General features: G+C 34.8%; 1 protein-coding gene across 1 annotated transcript in view; it reads right to left on the bottom strand.

The window, feature by feature from the left end:
- LOC111062493 (cGMP-dependent 3',5'-cyclic phosphodiesterase-like) overlaps window positions 1-20530 on the bottom strand; it is a 49427-nt gene that overhangs the window by 15719 nt on the left and 13178 nt on the right. Inside the window, exons 2-5 of the mRNA XM_039429419.1 lie at window positions 14167-14381; window positions 5194-5310; window positions 1338-1619; window positions 112-297 (exon numbers count right to left, since the gene is read on the bottom strand). Coding sequence (XP_039285353.1) covers window positions 112-297; window positions 1338-1619; window positions 5194-5310; window positions 14167-14298 — 717 coding nt within the window. The 5' untranslated portion in view covers window positions 14299-14381. The remainder of the gene's footprint in view (window positions 1-111; window positions 298-1337; window positions 1620-5193; window positions 5311-14166; window positions 14382-20530) is intronic.

The following is a 20530-nucleotide window of genomic DNA, read 5'->3' as shown; positions in this document are numbered from 1 at the left end:
TTATATTATTATCTGCAAGAGAATTGTTGAATGAATGACAGAAACTATTCGTGAATTGGATATTGACCAACATACTATATGAAAAAATATTAGTCTCTATTGAAAACTCACCTCTTTTGGTTCTTTGCCGTCGAACACTTTGGCTACTAGGAATCCTTTGTCATCTAATAAAAACATTGAACAGCTTTCTGCTTTTGTTAATTTGCAGGCCTCACATACAATTTCTTTTATGAGGTCTCTCACATCACCTTTAAACAAAACAATTAATATTATGAGAGAATTTAATGTTTTTGGATAAATTTATGAAATTGGGAGACAAACTTAAGATAGGTAATCTCCTACATTCCATCCTAGTGTGTTTCATGATTTTTTGCAAATTACAACTTAGGTTATTCATTGCCATCAGTTGGCGTTGACATAGTCCAAATTGGAAAGAATGAGAGATTGTTTGAAGAGTCTGATAAAAGTATTATTGATAATATAGAATTTTTGAATTAATTTGTATAATTTGATGGAATCTTTGTAAGAATGATGGAATAGCATATGCTATAATTTTGATCACATTGGACCACTGTAGTCAATATTTATATTATTGAAATCTTTGGCCTTCTGATATTTCTATTATTACTGATCGATATTGTCCGCATTCATATGATGCAGAAAAACAGTTTTCACTTATCTAATTTTTGGCAAATTGATTCTGCGTGTGAATTTTTGAAATTTTTCCTGTTTTTTCTCATAAAAGTTGAAACAAAAATTATGTACTCATGGCTTCATTTTTCTAGATACAATAAGAAATGTGGATTGCTATTTCTATCACCCGACCGCAGTGAGGTCTAAGATTCAAATCGATTGTTTTGCATTTCTCTTCATTTTTGTATGTAAGTTTTTATCCATGTTTATTCCGCATTTACTGCGAAACTCGGCAATAGATTTCCATGAAATTTGAGAGGTACCTACCTATGTTCCTTTTTGAATTGCCTGCCGACGTAAATATATGAGGTTTTTTAAATTTTGCATTTCAGGGATAATATAAAAGGAAAAGGAAATTCCTCCATGGTCACTAATTCTATATGATACTTTGTTCCTTAGGAGTAATATTGGACTATGGAGGAAATTCCTTTTACTTTTATATTACCTTCAAATACAAAATTCGCATTTGCGATGTACAGGATTAGCGATGTACGGTAATAGCAAAGCAATTCAAGTTAAGATTGCAGAAGAAAGAATCGAAGATTCTATTGGATCAAGAAAAGTAAATTTGTATGGCTTTTCGATTGCAAATCAAAACTCATTACAGTAGTTCACAATATCGATTAATTTCAAAGTGTACCTACGTTTTGAAAAGTAATGTTGTTTTGTTTATAGAAATACCTGAAACACTCAGTGACGATGGCTTGATGCCGACTCTGTGCAGGTTTGCTCTGTTCCTGCTGGAAGAGGAGGCAGATGACGAGGACGACGACGCCGTCTGCATTGACTATGGGCACCAGCACGCTGTGAGCGCTCTCTGCCGTCTTCCTCCTGATCACATCCACCAATCCTTCGTCCAGCTTCTGGTAGGGTGTACAGTAGCAGCACTTCTCCTCCAGCACACTCTTCAGAGCCCAGCTCGTGATCTGCAATAAACACAACATTATTATAGTCATCAACTTCCGATGCAAGTATAGTCTAACATGGAAATTTAAATAACTTGTAAGTGTAAAATTCGAAAAATGAATGGATAGAAGAAGAAATTCTTCATAATTATATTTTTAATATGTGAATATTTCCTATTTTAGTTATAATAATGTGAAATATTTAATCTATGTTTAGTTTGAAGCATCTAAATTTGAAAATCTACTTTGTGAAAATACTTGAGGACTGACAATTTTGTGAATTGAAGAACTACAAGACTTAACCTATTTCGGACTATGTGTTATCTAAATTTGGGAGAGGAATAGCACAAGGTTACCTTATTTTTCCTCTCCCTATCATTTTGATAATGTACTTATTGTAAATAAAGAATGAATAAATGAATTGATTGAACGGATATGAATGAATGAATAAACTGAAAAATAAATTGAAGGCACAGTAAATAAAGATGCAGCTCAGCTCTTATCTTATTTTGGAAAGGCCCACAGTAATTCACCACTATAGTTGGCCAAACGAAAATGGGTCCCTCAAGGTCAAAGCTTGCTCTTGACACCACCACCCGTCTCTACCAACACTGTTGCCACTTTGCACTAAGGGTGGCTAGTAAGAGAGAAAGTGAATGTGTGTGTGAGAGAGGGTGTGATAGTGAAGTATTGTTATTGTGGGGAGTATTGTTTGTCTTCTCTGGCTTGTTAACTATGACGAGGACAATATAGTTCACAGTTTTACAAATGTATTGTAATGTGTTGTATGGATGAAGATATAATGTATTGTATTGTATGAATGTATAAGCCTGGATGAAGTGTGATGGGAATCAAATGAGAATTCATGCAAATTGAAAAATGCAGAGTGAAGTGGGCACTACAAGAATATTGACTATAATAAATAAAATTACATCACTCCACTTCCAATTGATTATTATAAAAGTCTTCAAGTAACCTTTATGAAGTAATAGCTCAGTTTATAAATACCGGTAGTTGCATTTATAAAGCAAAATCTAATCATCATTATAAAATTGGATTTCTTGATGTCATGACTCAAGAAAGAGTTATACATTATACATAACAATATTCTTTCCTTCATTTCATGATGTTGAAGAATATGGGGGATGATCGGAGGAGGTAACGGGGGATGTTATTGTTCTAACATCAAAGAATGACACAATAGAACTTTTGAACCTGACGTGCTCAAAAGAATTTGTGACAGGTATAGTGACGGAAAAGAGGAAGAGGGAAGGTATGAGAAGGAAAGAGTGATGTTCAGGGTGTAGAGATATAGTCAATGTATATAGACTGGTCGAGTGAGGTGAGGACAACAGTGGCAACATTGCAGTGGCCTTGAGAGACCCATTTTCGCTTGGCCAACTATAAAATTGTCATCATCATCATTAGCGCCAACATCATTATTATTTATCTCTTTTCTGTATAGGGCTACTTGTAATATAAATATAAAGAAAATAAAAATCTCAGTACCCTTTTTTTGAAATATTTTATCACAACATGCCATTTATGCCATGAATTATGAAATATGATTTTTTTTGGGAAAATGGCATAAATGTCCGAAACATGTTGTGATAAAATATTTCAAAAAAAGGGTACTGAGATTTTTATTTTCTTTATATTTATCATTATTATTTTATGTTCGCCTCCAATACTCTTTCATCCTCTAACGCTGAGCGATTCGTCTTTCTAAGGACCAAGTTTCGATTCTGGGTTAGTCTGGGAAAACATTATCTTCATACTGATTCCGTTCACGTAGCCCTGCTCTAATTAGTAAATCTGCCTCTGTTATATTTAATTTTTCATATCCTTCTTAGACTCTATAAACCAGTTTGATTTAATAAATTACAGCTCAGCTCGGTAGGTTAGGATTAAATTGAGTGCGATAATGAAGGTATTTACACGAACAATAATGACTTTAAATATGAATAATAATATTTCTAATTTATTTTTGGAAACAGTGTAAAATTTTCTGTTTTTTATTTTTGAATTAATGTAAGCAATAATTCTTATGAAGAATGATTTCATCTTGATGTTATTTGGAGGAATTCATCTAGGTTTTGTTATCTTCCAATCCCACTTTTCCTAGTTCTCCTTCATCTATAGTCGATGATTGCAATTTTTGCAAATTGGAAGATGACAAAATCTAGATGAATTCCTCCAAATAACAGAAATATGAAATAATTCTTCATGGAAATGCAAAGGCTAGGAATATTTTTATAGGAGTGGAATAAGCAATAATATATTGACTCCTTCAACCGATGACCTTGGCAATACAGTGAGATTAATGAAATAAAAATTATACCAGTTGCTGTAAATTCATCAGTAAACAATAGAGGCGCATAAATCGCATTGACACATTGGTGGATAGCAAAATTGGCTCATATATTTGAAACGGAAGATTTGCGAATAAGCGCACATTGCTCTCATAGCTTATCGTGTAGTTTGAGAACTTTCCGGCATCAATAAGAACTTCCAAGAAGTTATGAAATATTCGTATGGAACTTATGTTGTTATTTGGATGGCAGAAAGTAGTTTTTTGATCAGAAAAGTGAGAACTGTAGATTTGTTTAGTAGCTAAGCTGTATGCAATGACTTGGCACTCTACCGGTTCAACCTCGTTGAATATAATAAGTAATCCAATAAATTTATTATTATTCAACTACTGCAATTATAAATTGTAACAAAAGAATATAATCGAGGGAATAATTTGGAAGCGAAACGTCAGAAAACTTTGGAACACGAAGTTGTTCTACTCAGACATAAGTGAGAACAAGATGTCAGCTGTCTGGCTGATGTCTCAGTGGGAGACAAATGGCATCCAACTTCATAAATCTTCGGAAAATCTTGTTAAATCAAGATGGATGGAGGCAGAAGGATATTTGTTACACTACACTGGTTGCTCATTCTGATTAGTGGAGTATTGTAAAAAAGTTTTGTAGGCCTACACGTAACGAGGAACGACCCCATCTACGAAAAGAGTAGTGAGTGAGAGAACCTGTTCTGGGTAGAAGCCAGCAATTTTATTTTACAATATCATTGAGATTCTTCTACATTGAAATGCGTGTTAGAAGTACAAAGCTGATTTTTAGAAATAATCATACCTGTTAACTTAGGCTACATACATGTTATGGGTTTACACAGGTTGGAGAACCTGCATGATTCTATGGTGAAACTATTCGATTAAAAGCGAATATCATTACTGTATACATCATAAGAGGTTGGTTCTTGGATGGAAATATTGATTTGTAGTAATTCATGTTTTATCACATCTATTGGATAACTTCCAACATTTGAACATTTTTGGATCCCAAGTTTTATAAACATACATTCAAATCATCGCTACAAAGCCACATCGTACAATATCGTTTAAATATTCTTTCAAAATACTGTATATCTAAATGGAATAAATCTGAAAGTGCCAAGTTAGGCTACTCTTCAACTCAAATCCCTAGTGATCAATGTTCAATATTGGAATAACTGTATATGAGTAGTATGAAACTCTTCTACAGTAATATTGAAGTATGAAGTTCTAAAGCAGTTGTTATCTATCACTCACAGGAAAGCGAACTTCTTGTTCGAGAGGTAGAGATCCATAAACCTGGACAACGCCCTCCTTCTCCCCCTTCCACAGCTGAATCATCAGAGTGCACATGGCACCAGTACATTTCTCCACCTGAAAAAACCAACAATAGATGAATTACGAACAAGCAGAACAGCAGATCAACATTACTTACAGAAAAACATGAAAAAGAGGTGGGACTGCCTTCAGGAAATCCCCACCAACAAAAGCCAACTGAATATTATTATTATAGAAAAACATACAGAAGAAATATAATTCTATCTACTTTCAGCGATTGATTTAAGTGTAAAACTTTGATACGGTGAATGATGAAAAAGTTCTTTTGACTTGATACTTTTTTGTGGGCATTATTATTGTTTATTGAGGGAAAAACAATAAACTATTTCAGCTCCGGAGTCTCCACATTTTCTCAGAATTAAGTCAATTTGTAATTTCTTCAAAAAGTCTCTACATAGATGTTATGTGACAAAAAGGGTTGTGGTACAATGGTTGACTTCAGACAACTGAATTTTATATAGAGATAGCAATTCAAGTCTTCAAAGAAATCAATATCACTGGTATATATTAGTAGAAGCTCTTGTCTTTGCACTTTCAACTCTACAATAGATCATATTGACCTGTATTATTGGTTCAGCTTGACATCCAGATTCATTATCTAGGATGACAACACAGAATGTCTGGAGAATACTGATAAAGCTGAAGCCCTGAAACTGGATTATATTGCAGATACGATCGAAAATAGGAAGTTGCAGTCCTATAGAAAGGGATGACACACACGCCCAATAGAACAATGTTTCGTATCATCGAACACCCTCTCACTCTCGCTCTTCGACTCTTCACGCTCGACCTCTCTCTTTTCTACTTCTTACCACTCTCCCTACTACACCTTCTCTCTCTCCAACACTTCCTTCCTTTCTCTTGCACCAATCTAATTTCCTTCCTCCTCATACACACGCTGTTCCCATTTTCCCCAGCAATAAATTGAAGGGCTGATAATAAAATCAATCATCAATAAATAGGGCGGTTTTCAGCTCACCAGCATCCCTTATCGTCCACCTCGGTCGGACGCCTATTCTTGTTGAGGGAGGGCAATGAAGAGGATGAAGGGAGTGGGAGGAGAAATGGAAAAGTGACGATGCTGTGAGTAGTGGTGGGAGGGGGGGGGGTTCGCAACAGGAGTTCTTGTAGCCATTTACCGCATCGGATAATTTCTGAACTTGTTACACGGTCTGACGTTATCTTCAATAATCAATCTACAGCCTACGACACGACGGCCATTTAATTTCCTTCAGCGTGTAGCCGACCGATAAGCTTAATTTCCCCATCGCGAATACAAAACTTTATGAAAGCTTGGTTTTCCTGTACTCTGTACTGTATCCTGCTGTTGCGCGACGCTGAAAATAAGTTCCAAATGAATGCCACAAGGCCACCACATCCCCTAAACATACAAGTCTGACGGTCTGGGCGGTTTAATTGAAAATGTAGCTACAGTTCGTATGTTCGACGTTCAGTATGTTCCCACAACTTGACCAACCGCACAAATCACAACTTGACCATGCTTCCCACAACTCAACTGTACCCATCAACCAATAGGCTTATGTGCTTTACTAAATCCTACAATATATTTATTCTACAATATACAATACTATTATCTAGTAACAAAGTTTGAGTTCGCGTAGGTTTGTTTAAATCCTTTTATAATTTGACAGCATCTCACTTAGTTATTCAAACTCACCCAAAACTCACTTTGAGACAGATACATTATTATCACAGACAAAGCTGAATCAGAATAAAATTGCTTCAAACTTGTAGAAGTCATGAAAATGCGTTGTGTGGGAATGCAATGAAAATGTTCATTTATTTATAATAATTTTATTATATTGTACTACTATTATTATTACTATACCTATAATTATAGAATATCTATAATATTAACAGAATTGAAAAAAAATTACATCGCGATATTATGTAGTGCATAGTCCATAACTATTCAATAGATATTCAATGTTCATGTAAATTAGTATCTATATAAAAAGCATCAGATACCGCGTTGGTCCAAGTTTACATTGAATACTAATGGCAATTCAAATTCGAGAGAGAAAGAAGATTGTAATCAACTATAGGAGAGTGAATAAAGAAGAGGTTTGCAGGTGTGTGCAGTGCACCTGTGTGCTGCAAGTGTGACAACTGCCCGCCAATGCGTGACCCTGTTTCATTCGTTATTGTTTTTGTTATTAGAGACATTCTATTAAGCGACAATGAAGCGATGTCGTGGTAGTTGACAACCGGGCCTACCTTAGCCGGGCATAGGCATCGCATCGCATCGCATCGCATCGCATAGGGCAGCTGACCAGACAGACCAGTTGTGTGAATGCTTTGTGCTTTTGTACTTTGCTCACTTGCGATGTTGCGACTTGCTAAGCCGAACGTCCGAGATTCCAACGTTACTTTACTGGCACCTTTCACCTTGCAATCCTCTCGAGATCTCAACAGCGGCTTACCGACTTTATGTAAGTCACTAAGCCTGTTCAGGCGACGCCACCCCCCCCCCTCTGCACACTCATTCCAACAATGACAAAAATACTCTTCAGATTGTATTGTAAATACCTCAATTTGTAGATTTATTTTTCCACAGTTGAATAATGAATGGAGAAAGTACCTAGTAATGAATAAAAGTTTATTCTCTCCTAATAAGCAATATCGACAACACTCTTCTACATAATGTATTGCGAATGTGAGATGTTCAGTTTATTGATTTTTGTTCAAATTTGTAACACAAAAGTAAATTGTTGTTTGTTGTAAATTACCTATTGTAACACTTTTAAGACAACAATTTAATAATATTTCAATTAAAAATAATTGTAAATCAATCCTAAAAATGAGTAAGTCGTAATAAGATTCAAGTATAGCTGTGGTCTCACTAGATGCTAATCTAAAAAAATAAACAGTAAGAACGAGTAGTTGAATTAAACGTTCATGAATATTCATAAATTTGGAGGATGAATGAGCAATTTTTCAAAAGGAATGTGAATGAATGGTTCATACAGTATTCGTATTAGGCCTACCGAAACAGCAGGAAATATTCCCTGAGGGGGAAATGGATTATTCTGGAAAGAAACTAATGACTCTCTCTCCTGCAAGGCTCTCCACAGACGATTTCGAATTTTTATGTCATGTTTCAAAATGGCATCTATACGAAAATATGAAGAATTCTACTGCAGTCAGTAGAATGATGGAAGATTGAACACCTTTTCATAAATACCTTTCATTAGTGTCATGGTTCATCGAATAGAAATTCCTTGATTCTACAACTAATTCTAATACCTCTATCAATCTCTCAATTCACCATTTAAAATACCATTACATTTTTTCACATGTTCACGTTGATTTTTCTTCATTCGCATTCAAACTTATAAGTACAAGGTATCCTGAAATATTACATATCATCTGAACTCATAATAAGAAGACTTATCCAACATAAAATGGCAAGATTAATCTTATTTCGTCTAACTACCTATTTGAAATTTGTTGAATAATTCAGTCATAAACCATTCAGCATATCGTCATGAACAATGTGAGGGAATAATTAATCAATTCATTTGATGTCCATCATATAGTTATGACTGAGAGACAGGCTAAGCGCAAAACTGCTCTTCTCCCAAATTTTATAAACACTAACATTTACAAAATAGAAGTCATAATACAATTCCAAAAAATCACTCGCAAGGCCAATTTTCTGACCAAGCAGAAGAAATTTTCAATACTGGAAGGATGGGACAGACACTTAGCCTGATTTTATTAGAATATCAATAAAAGAAGTATCAGTAATACTTGATAAACACTGAGAATGTAGAAGTAAATAATTTATTCAACAATGAAAACTAATCAAATAAATGTTGAATCTTGGAGAATCCATGAACTCCATTAGGCTGATAGAGCGCACTGGGCACAACCTGTCTTCTGTATTGGTCAGCTAGGGGCGTATCTTGAAATACATTAACTTTACAGCTATAATGCATTGTGCACTCCATACATCACATTCAGCTGTGGAGTACAAAGATCAGACTGCATGGATAAGGTTCAATGCAAATCAGTGACTCAAAAAGATAAGTCTACTTTAAAAGCGTCGACTCTCAAGCTCTTTACTGAGAATCCATATCTCTCTTCTTCTCCTTTTCTCCTCTCGTTCCTCCGTTCCACTTCCTTCCGCTCTCCCTACTTTTCTCATCATCCCTTCAAATGATGTCTCTCATCTTTCATCTTTCGATACTTGCTACTCGACATTTCCAAACAATACTCCAGGGCGTTGTTCTTCATCTCCTTCCCACCCATCTTCTCCACTACCTCTTTCTCATTCTTCCCTCCTCCTACTTCGATGCCCTTTTCTCCATTATCTGACTTCCACCGCATTCACCCCCCAACCCTTCTTCTGTCTACTACAACGTCAGCACCCTTACTGTCAGTGTTTTATCATTTTTATAATATCTGACAGGAGCTTAAGACCTCGTCGGATCACACGCATTCTGCTTTCATCCCTCCGAACAGTCATTTTCTCTTTGTTATGGTTCGGATAACACAAATGTACTTGCTAGAGCTCCTCCATCCAGCAACTGGGGATTCACACAGTATGCTCCATAATATGATGAGACTACTTCATCATTAAATAAATATGAAAACATAGGATTTGCTTAATCAAGAAAAATATCAGGCTGACAGTGAGCTCATCCACATTGTAGAACCGAGTATTCTTATTAGAAAACTGAACTCCAACCCTCTTTTTAGAAAGGGATGCTAGAGATATTCAAATAATGTATTAAATTGAATTTGAATTCTGTACAAAATCAAAATGGATTGGAATGTGTCGTGTGAAATGATAGTTTTAAAAAGCTTTTTGACAACTTCTTAGCTCTCTCTACTCTATGGACGGTATCTTCAAGGGCTACTCAATATGGGTTTTCTATAAATCTTCTACCCTTATAATAGAATTTTATGAAAATTTGTCTTTCATGAAAAATACTACTAGACAAGACAAGACAAGACACTACTTTGTCAAGTGGATATATCCGATAATTATCAGATTGATTTAGATTTTCAAACAGTAACTGTAGTTATTCCTCTTGAAACTTCCACAGTAACAAGAATACATTACAAGAGTCCTAATGGGAATAAAAAAGAAGAAGCTCACTCTAAATGCAAATAGGTGTAAATTCAGATGAGTTATGGTCCTTGAAATATGCATAGCTACAACTGCACTCGGTATCTTGCACTACTCGACTCCTTGAGAGCATATTCCGTTGCAGTGATGTATGAGCCGCTAGCTCTCTCAGTAATAGCTAAATTATCAATTGAACTAAATTGCTTCCTTTTGAAAGAAATGAAGACCATGAGATCATCCAGGCAAGCATGCATGCTAACGAAGCATGCGTCTGGTTGCAGATGCATTTAGACTGGAGAATAAACTACTAGTATAGGGACGCGAATAGGCAATCAAGGAAAGCTTCCTTTAATTTTATTTCCGACAACTTCATAAAGTTTTTCAATTGATAAGAGACTACATGGATAGAAATAGCTTTGAAAAATGAGATATGAGATACATGGGTACTGGACTGAGTTTTATCAGAGACAAACAAACTTACGCGTATCCTTTCTCTATGGTTTTATTCAGTCATACATTGATAAAGCATCGTAGTCGAAACACTTGGAGGTGCTTTTCTTATCATCAGAAACTCATTCACCTGAGTTCACAAATCCATAAAAAGGTATTTTTATAATAATACACAGGAGAGAAATGTGGTAAATGTGTGTAAGCAACATCCATCTCAATATTGCTGTTTGTAGGTAATTACTCAAATAATTCGAGATTGCGTATTTCATCGGATGTTATTTCAATGTATTTTATCGAATAAAACATTTCTTCCAAACTTTCACATGGCAATTCTTTTACTAACATGAACTTTCGAGTACAACACATTCTCAGTTTAGTCCATAACAACTATTATTCTAATGGATAATTATTTTGTTTCATAATCAAAACAACATCAGTTCTCTGTGCCAATATTATGGAAAAATGTATATACAAAAATATTGAAGATCTGTTTTCTGTGGAATAAATTATGAGTGATCTTTGACCATAGAATCATATTACTGTAACATATAGCAAGTAATATAAAAACATAATTTTTTAAAGGTTTGGTTTAAAGTTCTCATATTTTCCATGCAAACAAATATAACATGTTTCAAATATGTTAAACACACAATTAAACCCATTTGAATAACATTGTTGTTAGTAACGCTTCCACGCTCAATTGATTTTCTATGAGGGGAGATTGCGTAGCAATAAAAAAATTCACTGCAGCATTTTTGTATGCATGTTTGAATGTGCTCTAGCAGAAAGCCTTTCATTGAAACTTCATTGATAAGTGGCCTGAGAAATGTTTTCTCGCGAAAAATCTATTTTGAGAAGATGTTTATCCATACTCGGTAAAATGTTATCGTTATCGCATGGGAGTTATTTTCCAGTGCAAGTGTGCTTGTGGTCTGGACTAACGCTATTCACGATATTGTGAGGCCAACACAACAAATATTTCTTCGAATTTGTTAAATGGTGATGGTTGAACGGTTTTGGTGGAGATCCTGTTTGTTCAGTGGGTAGTGTATTTACTCTAAAACCTACTCACACAAACGCTTTTCCTATCTAGATTGCCAGTAAACATTGTGAGCTCCAACACATCATATGTGACTGGTGGGTTCTGGGTTCTGGCATGGTGGTTTTTGTTGGAATAGAGGTAGAAATAGAGTGAAAGAGAGTGTGTGGAGAGAGACCTTATACTATTTGCCTCTGCCGCCAGCCAAATCAAACATTGTCAAACGATTGGAATATTCATGAGAGGTTGAGAGCCATGGCAGATAGCTCAGTGACGTATATATGTGATCAGTGGTTTTTTACAGTAAAGCTCCCTCATATTCTCATCCAGTATTGCTCTGTTGTGCAATAGAAGTAAAATATTCGTGCACACAGTCGATCGTGTTATATTTTTCAATTTAAAAAAATCCGTATTTGGGATACTCTGGATATGATTGAATGGCTCGAAAGATTCACCATTATCAATCAATACTTTTATTAGAATCATACTCAATCATGAATTATGTAGGGAGAATGCTCATGATTATTTTCAATTCTCTGCTATATCACAACTTACTAGATTACAGACATAGAGCTTGTGAGCGTTGAAGTATTAAACAAATCCTATCATGATGTACACGGTATGTGATATTCATGTTATTACTGTGTAAACAAGGTTGGTATAAAATTCCTGAAATACGGTTCTCAAAGTTGAAATCATCCTCATAAGCTTTTTTACTATCTACCACCTACTTCTAATATAATTTTAATTGGCATGGACGTGTAAATGACAAACTCATCATCATCATTAGCTCTAATGTTCGGTTCTTCTCAAGGGATCATGAAACATGCTATTAAAAGCACGCAGTTTCATGAAGATAGATCATCCAATAGCGTGTAAGGTCGAAATTCAATTTCTGGTGATTCTTCATGTAAAATTTACAATAATTTGTAATGTCAAAAAATGTGAGAACGGTATCAATAATGTGATAGTTCGGAAGTTTATAAACCAAGAAGTTTCGAAACCTTTTCCTCAATTTATTATTAAAACCTGATGATTAGTTATAGCAAGCATTGATATTAATACAACTATTAAACAATTTCTAAGTGATGAATGAAACCACAAACCAGGAGTTGGAATAAATCCGCCGATAAGAAGGTCTTGATAAGATATCTTGGATGAAAACAATAATATCGTAGATCAATAAAATTAATAATAACCTAATCTGTCTTTGAGGTCTCGTACAGGCGACGACAAAATTTCCTAAATAAAAATGATGTTCTAAAATAAATTTGTAGGCTGAATCAAGCTCCGAATGAACTCTCGATTTAGTTGAGAAATAGTTTTAAACTATTCTATGACATTGAAGTATTACACATATTTCATTGATAAAAACCTTGATTAGAACTTATTTGATTGATTGATGTTGAATATGTTATGTTGGTTGATTCATCAAAGTCGGTTTACCTTTATTATTCTCTAACTTCTTATAACAATAATATAATGTAAAGAATGTTAATGTGAAGAGCCATTTGCAGTGATTACAATTAAAATTCAAAATAGTACTGGAGATATCAGAGCTGAAATAAATCAGCTTCAGTTTTGGAATCTATGATGTTCATCCATTAGAAAACAATTGATAATAACTCTATTGAAATTACAATACTATTGTATTACGAAAAATATTTAAATTAATTTACTTTTGAACCATCACTGTGGGAGGCATTTTGTTCAAAGTACGTTGACTAATATTGAAATTAAAAATCATTAACTTAAGAGACAAAACAAAGACATTTATAATAAAAAACTTAAGAGACATTTATATTTTTAACAGATTCAATTTCAGTTCAATAAAAAATGAAAATTTGAGTTCAAACTCTAACCATTATTGTCCAAATCTTGTTCGTGAATGATGGAATAGCCATTATTAGTACAGGCTCAGCCTAGTTTTTCCTCCAATGTCATAATTATTGTATTACGATTATAGTGTTTTATATAAGAAATAGATAAATGAAATAGCCAGATTCAAAGTTTATTACGTCCATATTATAGATAAATCTTAAGGTACATACGATCACTTTAACGACCAAATTTATGTATCATTATGTTACATAGTAAGGTTTTCCCATAGACCAAGTGTATCAAAGTTTAGACATAACCACTTTACGCATAATTTGCATGAATGGGATTCAGATCTTTTTGAGCAGCAATAATATAGTGTTATGAGTAAGGCTATGTACAAAAAGTATTATGAAGTTGATGGGTACTTCGCCATAGCTGAGTGTATATATCAAACAGTATTTTCATTAATTTGGTGAATACTCACATATTTGTTGATTTTGATTTGTACGGTGTTTCCATTCATGTCGTTGAGACTGGCATAGAGGGCGAGCAGCGCATGGGGGTCGTTGGCCTGCAGGGGGAGTTCACCCCCCTCGGTCACACCATCACCAGCCATACCTTCAGCACTCTTCACCCCTCTCACTCTTCACCACTCTACGCGATTCTGTTCATCTCTCTCAACTCTCTAACGTACAGCACCTGAAAACCATGAATTTCTACTTCAACTCGGAATCTTCATTGCACAAATGAATAAACACGTAAATTAGTTAAATTCAATGTGACGCACAGCGCTGCTTAGAAGGGTTGCATTAACCCTTAGTCCCTTAACCGTCTCGCAGCTGAAACAAAACGACCAAAAATCAAATATAATTTGTGGAGTCAGATTTTATGTTATAAACTTGAATCAATAGGATGATTTGTAAGGAGCACCTATTCAAATTTCATCTTGAAGAATTGTTGTACCAGCGTTGTAAAGTATTTTGCTTCTTCAATTTCCGTTCTCTCAAGAAAAACAGAACAGATTGATTGATTGAGTACTTTATTTATGTAGATTACAATATATACTGGCTTATACACTTATATACAATAGCTTACAATACAGCAAAATTATAGATGAATTTACATAATATAGACTAAGAAAATAATTATTGAACTGTATATGATATGAAAAAGCAATTTGTAATATATAATAACTATAGATAATTATATTGTTATGCATCTACATAAATTGGCGGAGCTTTGGACATATCAATGTCCATTCTTCGGAGAGAATATTAAAAATATCCTCCCCACTTACTCTCTGATTATAAGATGAATAGAAATTACAGAAATTCTCAATCGTGAATGATATAATGCTAATATTACGTTATCTATGTTTCAATGTCATCAAGAAACTCATTGAAGTATTGAAGTTCTATTCCAAGTCCATAGCACAAACAAACCTTGCAATAAAAGACTACAGTGATTCCAGATTTGTGGTAATAAATTTCATGTTCTGATGATATGACGGGAATATGGTATTAACTGTAATAAATGCTGAGGATCAAATTAATAAGGAATAATAATTCAATCATGGAAAAGCCTGATCGACGTATAGCATAGACACATAGCATGATTGTAGTAGTGACTGGAGAGTATTGAATGGAGCTGGAGCATAAGAAGTAATGGCCAGGGGCTGACTCGCTGACTAATAGCAGAGGAGCAGAGCCGCCTACTAATTATCTCAGCACGTCTTTTGCCAGCCAGATGTTGGCTGAATTGTTTTCGGCTTCCTCCCATTCAATTTCAGCCTGACTAATAGCTCTATGATCACCCTCATTGGACGCTAATAATTGAATTATTCACCTCTTCACATTGACAGACAATAATTTAGCCGTGTTAAAGAGGTTCGGACCGGTTATAGACGAACAAAATTCAAACAAAACAACGTAATCGCTTTATCAAACGTTTCGCACTGCTTGAGAATGAATAATTGAGGAGGATTATGGTTTGGATGTTCTTCGAGAATGATTTATTTGAACTGGGTGATTTATCGATTTGAACCGGAAGAATAAATATAAATGTACGCACAGTAATAGGCTACATTCTCTTTGTCTTATTTATTTCATTGTGTATAGATTAATGAATAAAAATGAGAGATGAAGGTGATAAAGGTGATAATTTTAATAATGAATCCATTAGAACATTAGAATATAAATTCAGTAGATACTCATGACCTATGGACTTGAACCATGTTAATGGTAATGAATGTCGCAGAGTGCTAGAGGTCGGAAAGACTATGCAGTTGGAATTATTATTTATCAATCTCTAATTTAATATTTTCCCATAATGTTCGATTTGACAAGTTTGGAGACTTTCGTTGCCTCCACGCTTTCATAGAATAGAATAGAATGACTGCCTTTATTTTATAACTGGGAGGGCGAAGTTAGGGCGCAGTCGGCCCTCTCTTACACTTAACCCTCAAAGGCGTATGATGAAGTGATGTTGTGGTTTATACAGTATAATATTAATATCCAGTGACCTAGCTGGCTCAGGTCTGGTGTCAGAGTTTTCAGGTTGCACCTAATCAACTTGAGATCCTCTGACATGACATAACGACTGTTATTGGGCAGCCGGGACCGACGAATTGTCGTGTCCATCTAAAACAAGTTGTGATAAATTAGCGTGAATGATAAACCTATAAAGTGGTAGTCAAGCAAATATTCTGTTAAAACGCTACCCTATTGATTTCGGGAGTGATATTCGATACAAGATCCCCTCCTTCATACAAAGAACGGCTTTTGCGAGATTCATACATGATAGAAATGTGTACTAAATAGAGAGCTTTTCTCTGTCATCCACAATAAAAATCGTTGAAATCCGGGATTTCCTAAATCCATTCAACAATCATGAAAAACCCAATGATAGAACTCACACATGCATTGGATAATTGGAATGTCACTGGTCTCTCCCTTCCAGCTGGCAACGAAGTGATTTGTCATGTTCTAATGGACATAGAATGAAAGCGGTTGGAAAAGTGGAGCTTTTTTCCGCACTTGAACGCTGAGTGATGTATGAGTAGGCTACAACCTGCATGGATTCCATTTCACAAAGGTCATCTCCAATGCTCCAATGGCTGTGCGACGATGAGTGACAAATATTGATTCAATGCTTAATTAACAGCCTGTCAACAAATGCTACACGCTAATTAATGATGCTTCACTAGTTTATTACTGAGAGCACCTCAACGTTGTGGTAACATCTCTTACTCCATGCCAAATGTTGACAGTCGACAAATAAATCCGACCTCATTATTTGACCAGCGGTACAGGTGCAATGCTGCTGTATGCAAATAATCACTAATCTATTGCCAAGCGAGAGTTTTGAATAGTCGAGATTTTTGTTCTAACTATAGTAAGAAACACTTCAAATTGCCAGCATTGGTTGAATGGGTAGCGTAATGTTATTTGAAAGGTATGGTGATTGTTCAAAGTACCTAGTCATTTTGGATATCATAAATAGAACTAATTATTTTAATTACTTTGTAAATTCTTATTTCTTTTGTTGGTGGGGAGAGTTCCTTGCGGGACGATTCCAGCTCGCCTGAATATACTATTGAGATTGAGGCCTTGTCAATGGGCCTTTATACGACTGTCATACTTCAGTCGGGACCGATAACTTAACGTGCCTATCCGATAACACGGGAGTGACCTAGTCAAAAACTTTTAGTAATAGCGGATTTGAACCCGGGATCTCTATGCTGCTACGCAAGCTCCCTATCCACTAGACCACGGATCACTCCGTGATCAGAATGATTATTTTAATTATAGTCTTATTATATTTATGATTATCATTAACAATACATACATACATTTACTCGTTATTTCTGCATAAATAATTTAACCAAGGCATGTGTTCAAATTAATATTTAAATACGTGTGTTCAAATTAATTATAAGCACTAGGCAGTTCAACATGCTTACTGCTCAGTGCCCAAAGCTGGTTTTGACAGCAAATAGCTCTCCAGGCTTCCCCTAAACGTTGCTGTGGTGCAAAGGCGGTTTACGCAAAGCGAAGGAACAGGTAATTTGCGATTGCACATTCAGCATGATCAAACAACATTGATCTTGCTATTGTTTTGTGTCGATATAGAATTCTCTTGGATTAACCTATCCTGCAGTCACTGGAAACTGTTCTATTGTGGAACTGCTATAATACTGTACATATAATCTGTTTGGCAATGAACATTTATTATCAAACTTTTCTGATTTGAAACACTTCAAAATTCCCGAGATATGGATGTTGTTACGAGAAGGAATATCTGGCATCTCTGCATTTTCATTTCCAGAAAATCAAGCGAAGTCCTAAAATAAACGAAACCTAGAAACTTGGCATGAGTGTGAACATTGTGATGAAGCAATATGACGCGGCTGGAACTGCGTTATTGAAAGCTGAAAGCTAGCAATTTCCCATCGCAACTGATATGAGCGTGCCTCGTCACCATTTCTGTTGGGGTGGTAGACACTGACATTTGGTAGCAATGACGTCACGTACACAGATGCCAACTAAATAAGCACAAAACATCAAACATTTGAGATGGGCCTTGCTTGCTTTTGGCTAACACTGCATTATTAATTAAATTGCGACTTAATAATATCATACGATACATTGAAGAGGAGAGGGTCATTTTTTCAATATGAAAATATGCAAGCATCATCACTTCAAACAAACATCTTTTGATGAGAATTGACTGAATTAATGTGTTCTTCGACAGTTGTACGAGTTCATACAAAATGGATAGTAAGGGGATAAATTCTTTAAATGTTCATCATTTGTTCTTCTTTAGAATATCGGCATGAGTTAACATGATTTTAGTGATCTGTAAAATTTCGTCATACGTACCCTACTGGTATTATAACCTCGTTTGAACTATATCAAGAGTGTTTTTGTAAATGAATGGATGCAAAGAGGCCCATAGAGCCTAATCCTTGTTAGAATAGTATAGAATAGATGTTTATTCCTTAAAGCATAACATCTATACAATCGGAAACGTCACATAAAATTACAATAGTAATACATCTAACAGACATTCAATAATAATAAAAGACATAAAATACAATTTGAATATTCAACTAATGAAAGTTTATATCACAGTTCACTTATATAAGATTTATTCTACATACATTCAAATTTAATCAAATGATGATGATGAATGACTGCTAATAAATAATAACACAATTCTCTAAAATGAGTTACAACTCATAATTAAAAAATTGTATTGGGAGTGTTCTTACTCGTTACACATAGTAAAAGAGACAGATAAAAAAAAGAAAGAAGAAAAGTGCAGAAAGGAAAACCTAATGAGCATGAATGAAATGGAAATGGGAATATATATATGTTGCGAAGTAAGTTTGCTTACAAATATCCAGAGAAAAGCGTTCTGCCAGGAAATTCCAGCTTCTTCTGTAAAAAAGTAGAAATTTCCTTCTCAGAAAGGTAATTTCAGTGTTTCACTGTAAGTCATCTCACCGTTTATCTATTTGCGTGGATTTAACAATGTTTTCTCAAATTATGTCAGAGGTATTAGGGAAGAATAGGAGTTATTCACAATTGAGCATACCGCGGATTTACACCTCGTAATGAATAATGAGAATGTAGTGAGGATTTAATCACTTTGGGTAATTTTCTCCAAAGTTGATTTGACTATTGAACCCGCTTAATCAATGTATAGTTGCATTCAAGGTACAGTACCTAGAATACATTCTGAATACATTCGAGTCTACGTACAGACCACAGTGCCCATATAGGCTCATTCCGTAACCTATAATATGGAAACATAATTTAAACCTAATTATTTGTATTTTATCATTATTCATCATTTTTGTACTTAGGTACTGTATTGTGGAATCTATATAATGAGAGAGAGTAGGGTTGTGTTTGTTCGTGTGTTCGTTTGTTCGTATCAAAACATGTCAACTTGTGGATTGCATACCGGAAAAACGGGAATGATTTAGATCTCCTAATTTTGAACATAGATTCTAAAAATATTAATCTCGTGCACCTGGAAGCCCAAGTTTCAATTTTCCTTCTAGATTTTTCAGAATTAGTGTTCAAACTTCATTAATAGTACATACTATTTCATAAAAAAATCACCAAATCATATGGTCGGAATTAAAAAAAATTATTATATTAAAGAACTGGATTATACACGTATACAGGACGGTGTAAAGTAATATAGGAAAATTATGTTTGACGCATCATCACGTCTGAACTACTGGACTGATTAACTTGAAATTTTGCATATAGATTCTTGCTTAACTGAGGATAGTTATAAACCTATTTTAAATTCTTCAATATTTGATTACATCAAGTTTTCAGTTTGTCAAGTTTTCAATTATTTGTCATGCTTTCAGTTGTTGTAAGGAAGCAGCAGAACATTTCTCTTAAAAGGGAAATTAGAAGATAGGTATGATTGGGGATCCTTTTCGAATGATAAAAACAAGTTTTCCGTCGCACCCAAATTTTTTCCGCCATTTTGGAACCACCATTTTGAATACAACTTCTTTTTTGATTGAAAGGTGGTCATATGATACATGATTCCGATACAGGATTTCCAGAGAAAAGGTATGGTGAAACCGCACATTGATATCTCAAACCTTTCAAAATTTATTCTCATTCATTTCCTTTATTATAGTATAGAAGATGATAGATAAATGGATGATATCCATCTATCTATCATCTTCTATACTATAATAGAGGAAAGAACTGGCTTAAAGACGTATACACACGTGTAGAGGATAGGGAAATTATGTTTGACGCATCATCACGTCTGAACTACTGGACTGATTTACTTGAAATGCTGCTTATAAA

This window comes from Nilaparvata lugens, chromosome 5 (genome assembly GCF_014356525.2).
Source record: "Nilaparvata lugens isolate BPH chromosome 5, ASM1435652v1, whole genome shotgun sequence".
NCBI classification, from domain to species: domain Eukaryota; kingdom Metazoa; phylum Arthropoda; class Insecta; order Hemiptera; family Delphacidae; genus Nilaparvata; species Nilaparvata lugens.
This window is presented reverse-complemented; position numbering and strand designations above follow the sequence as displayed.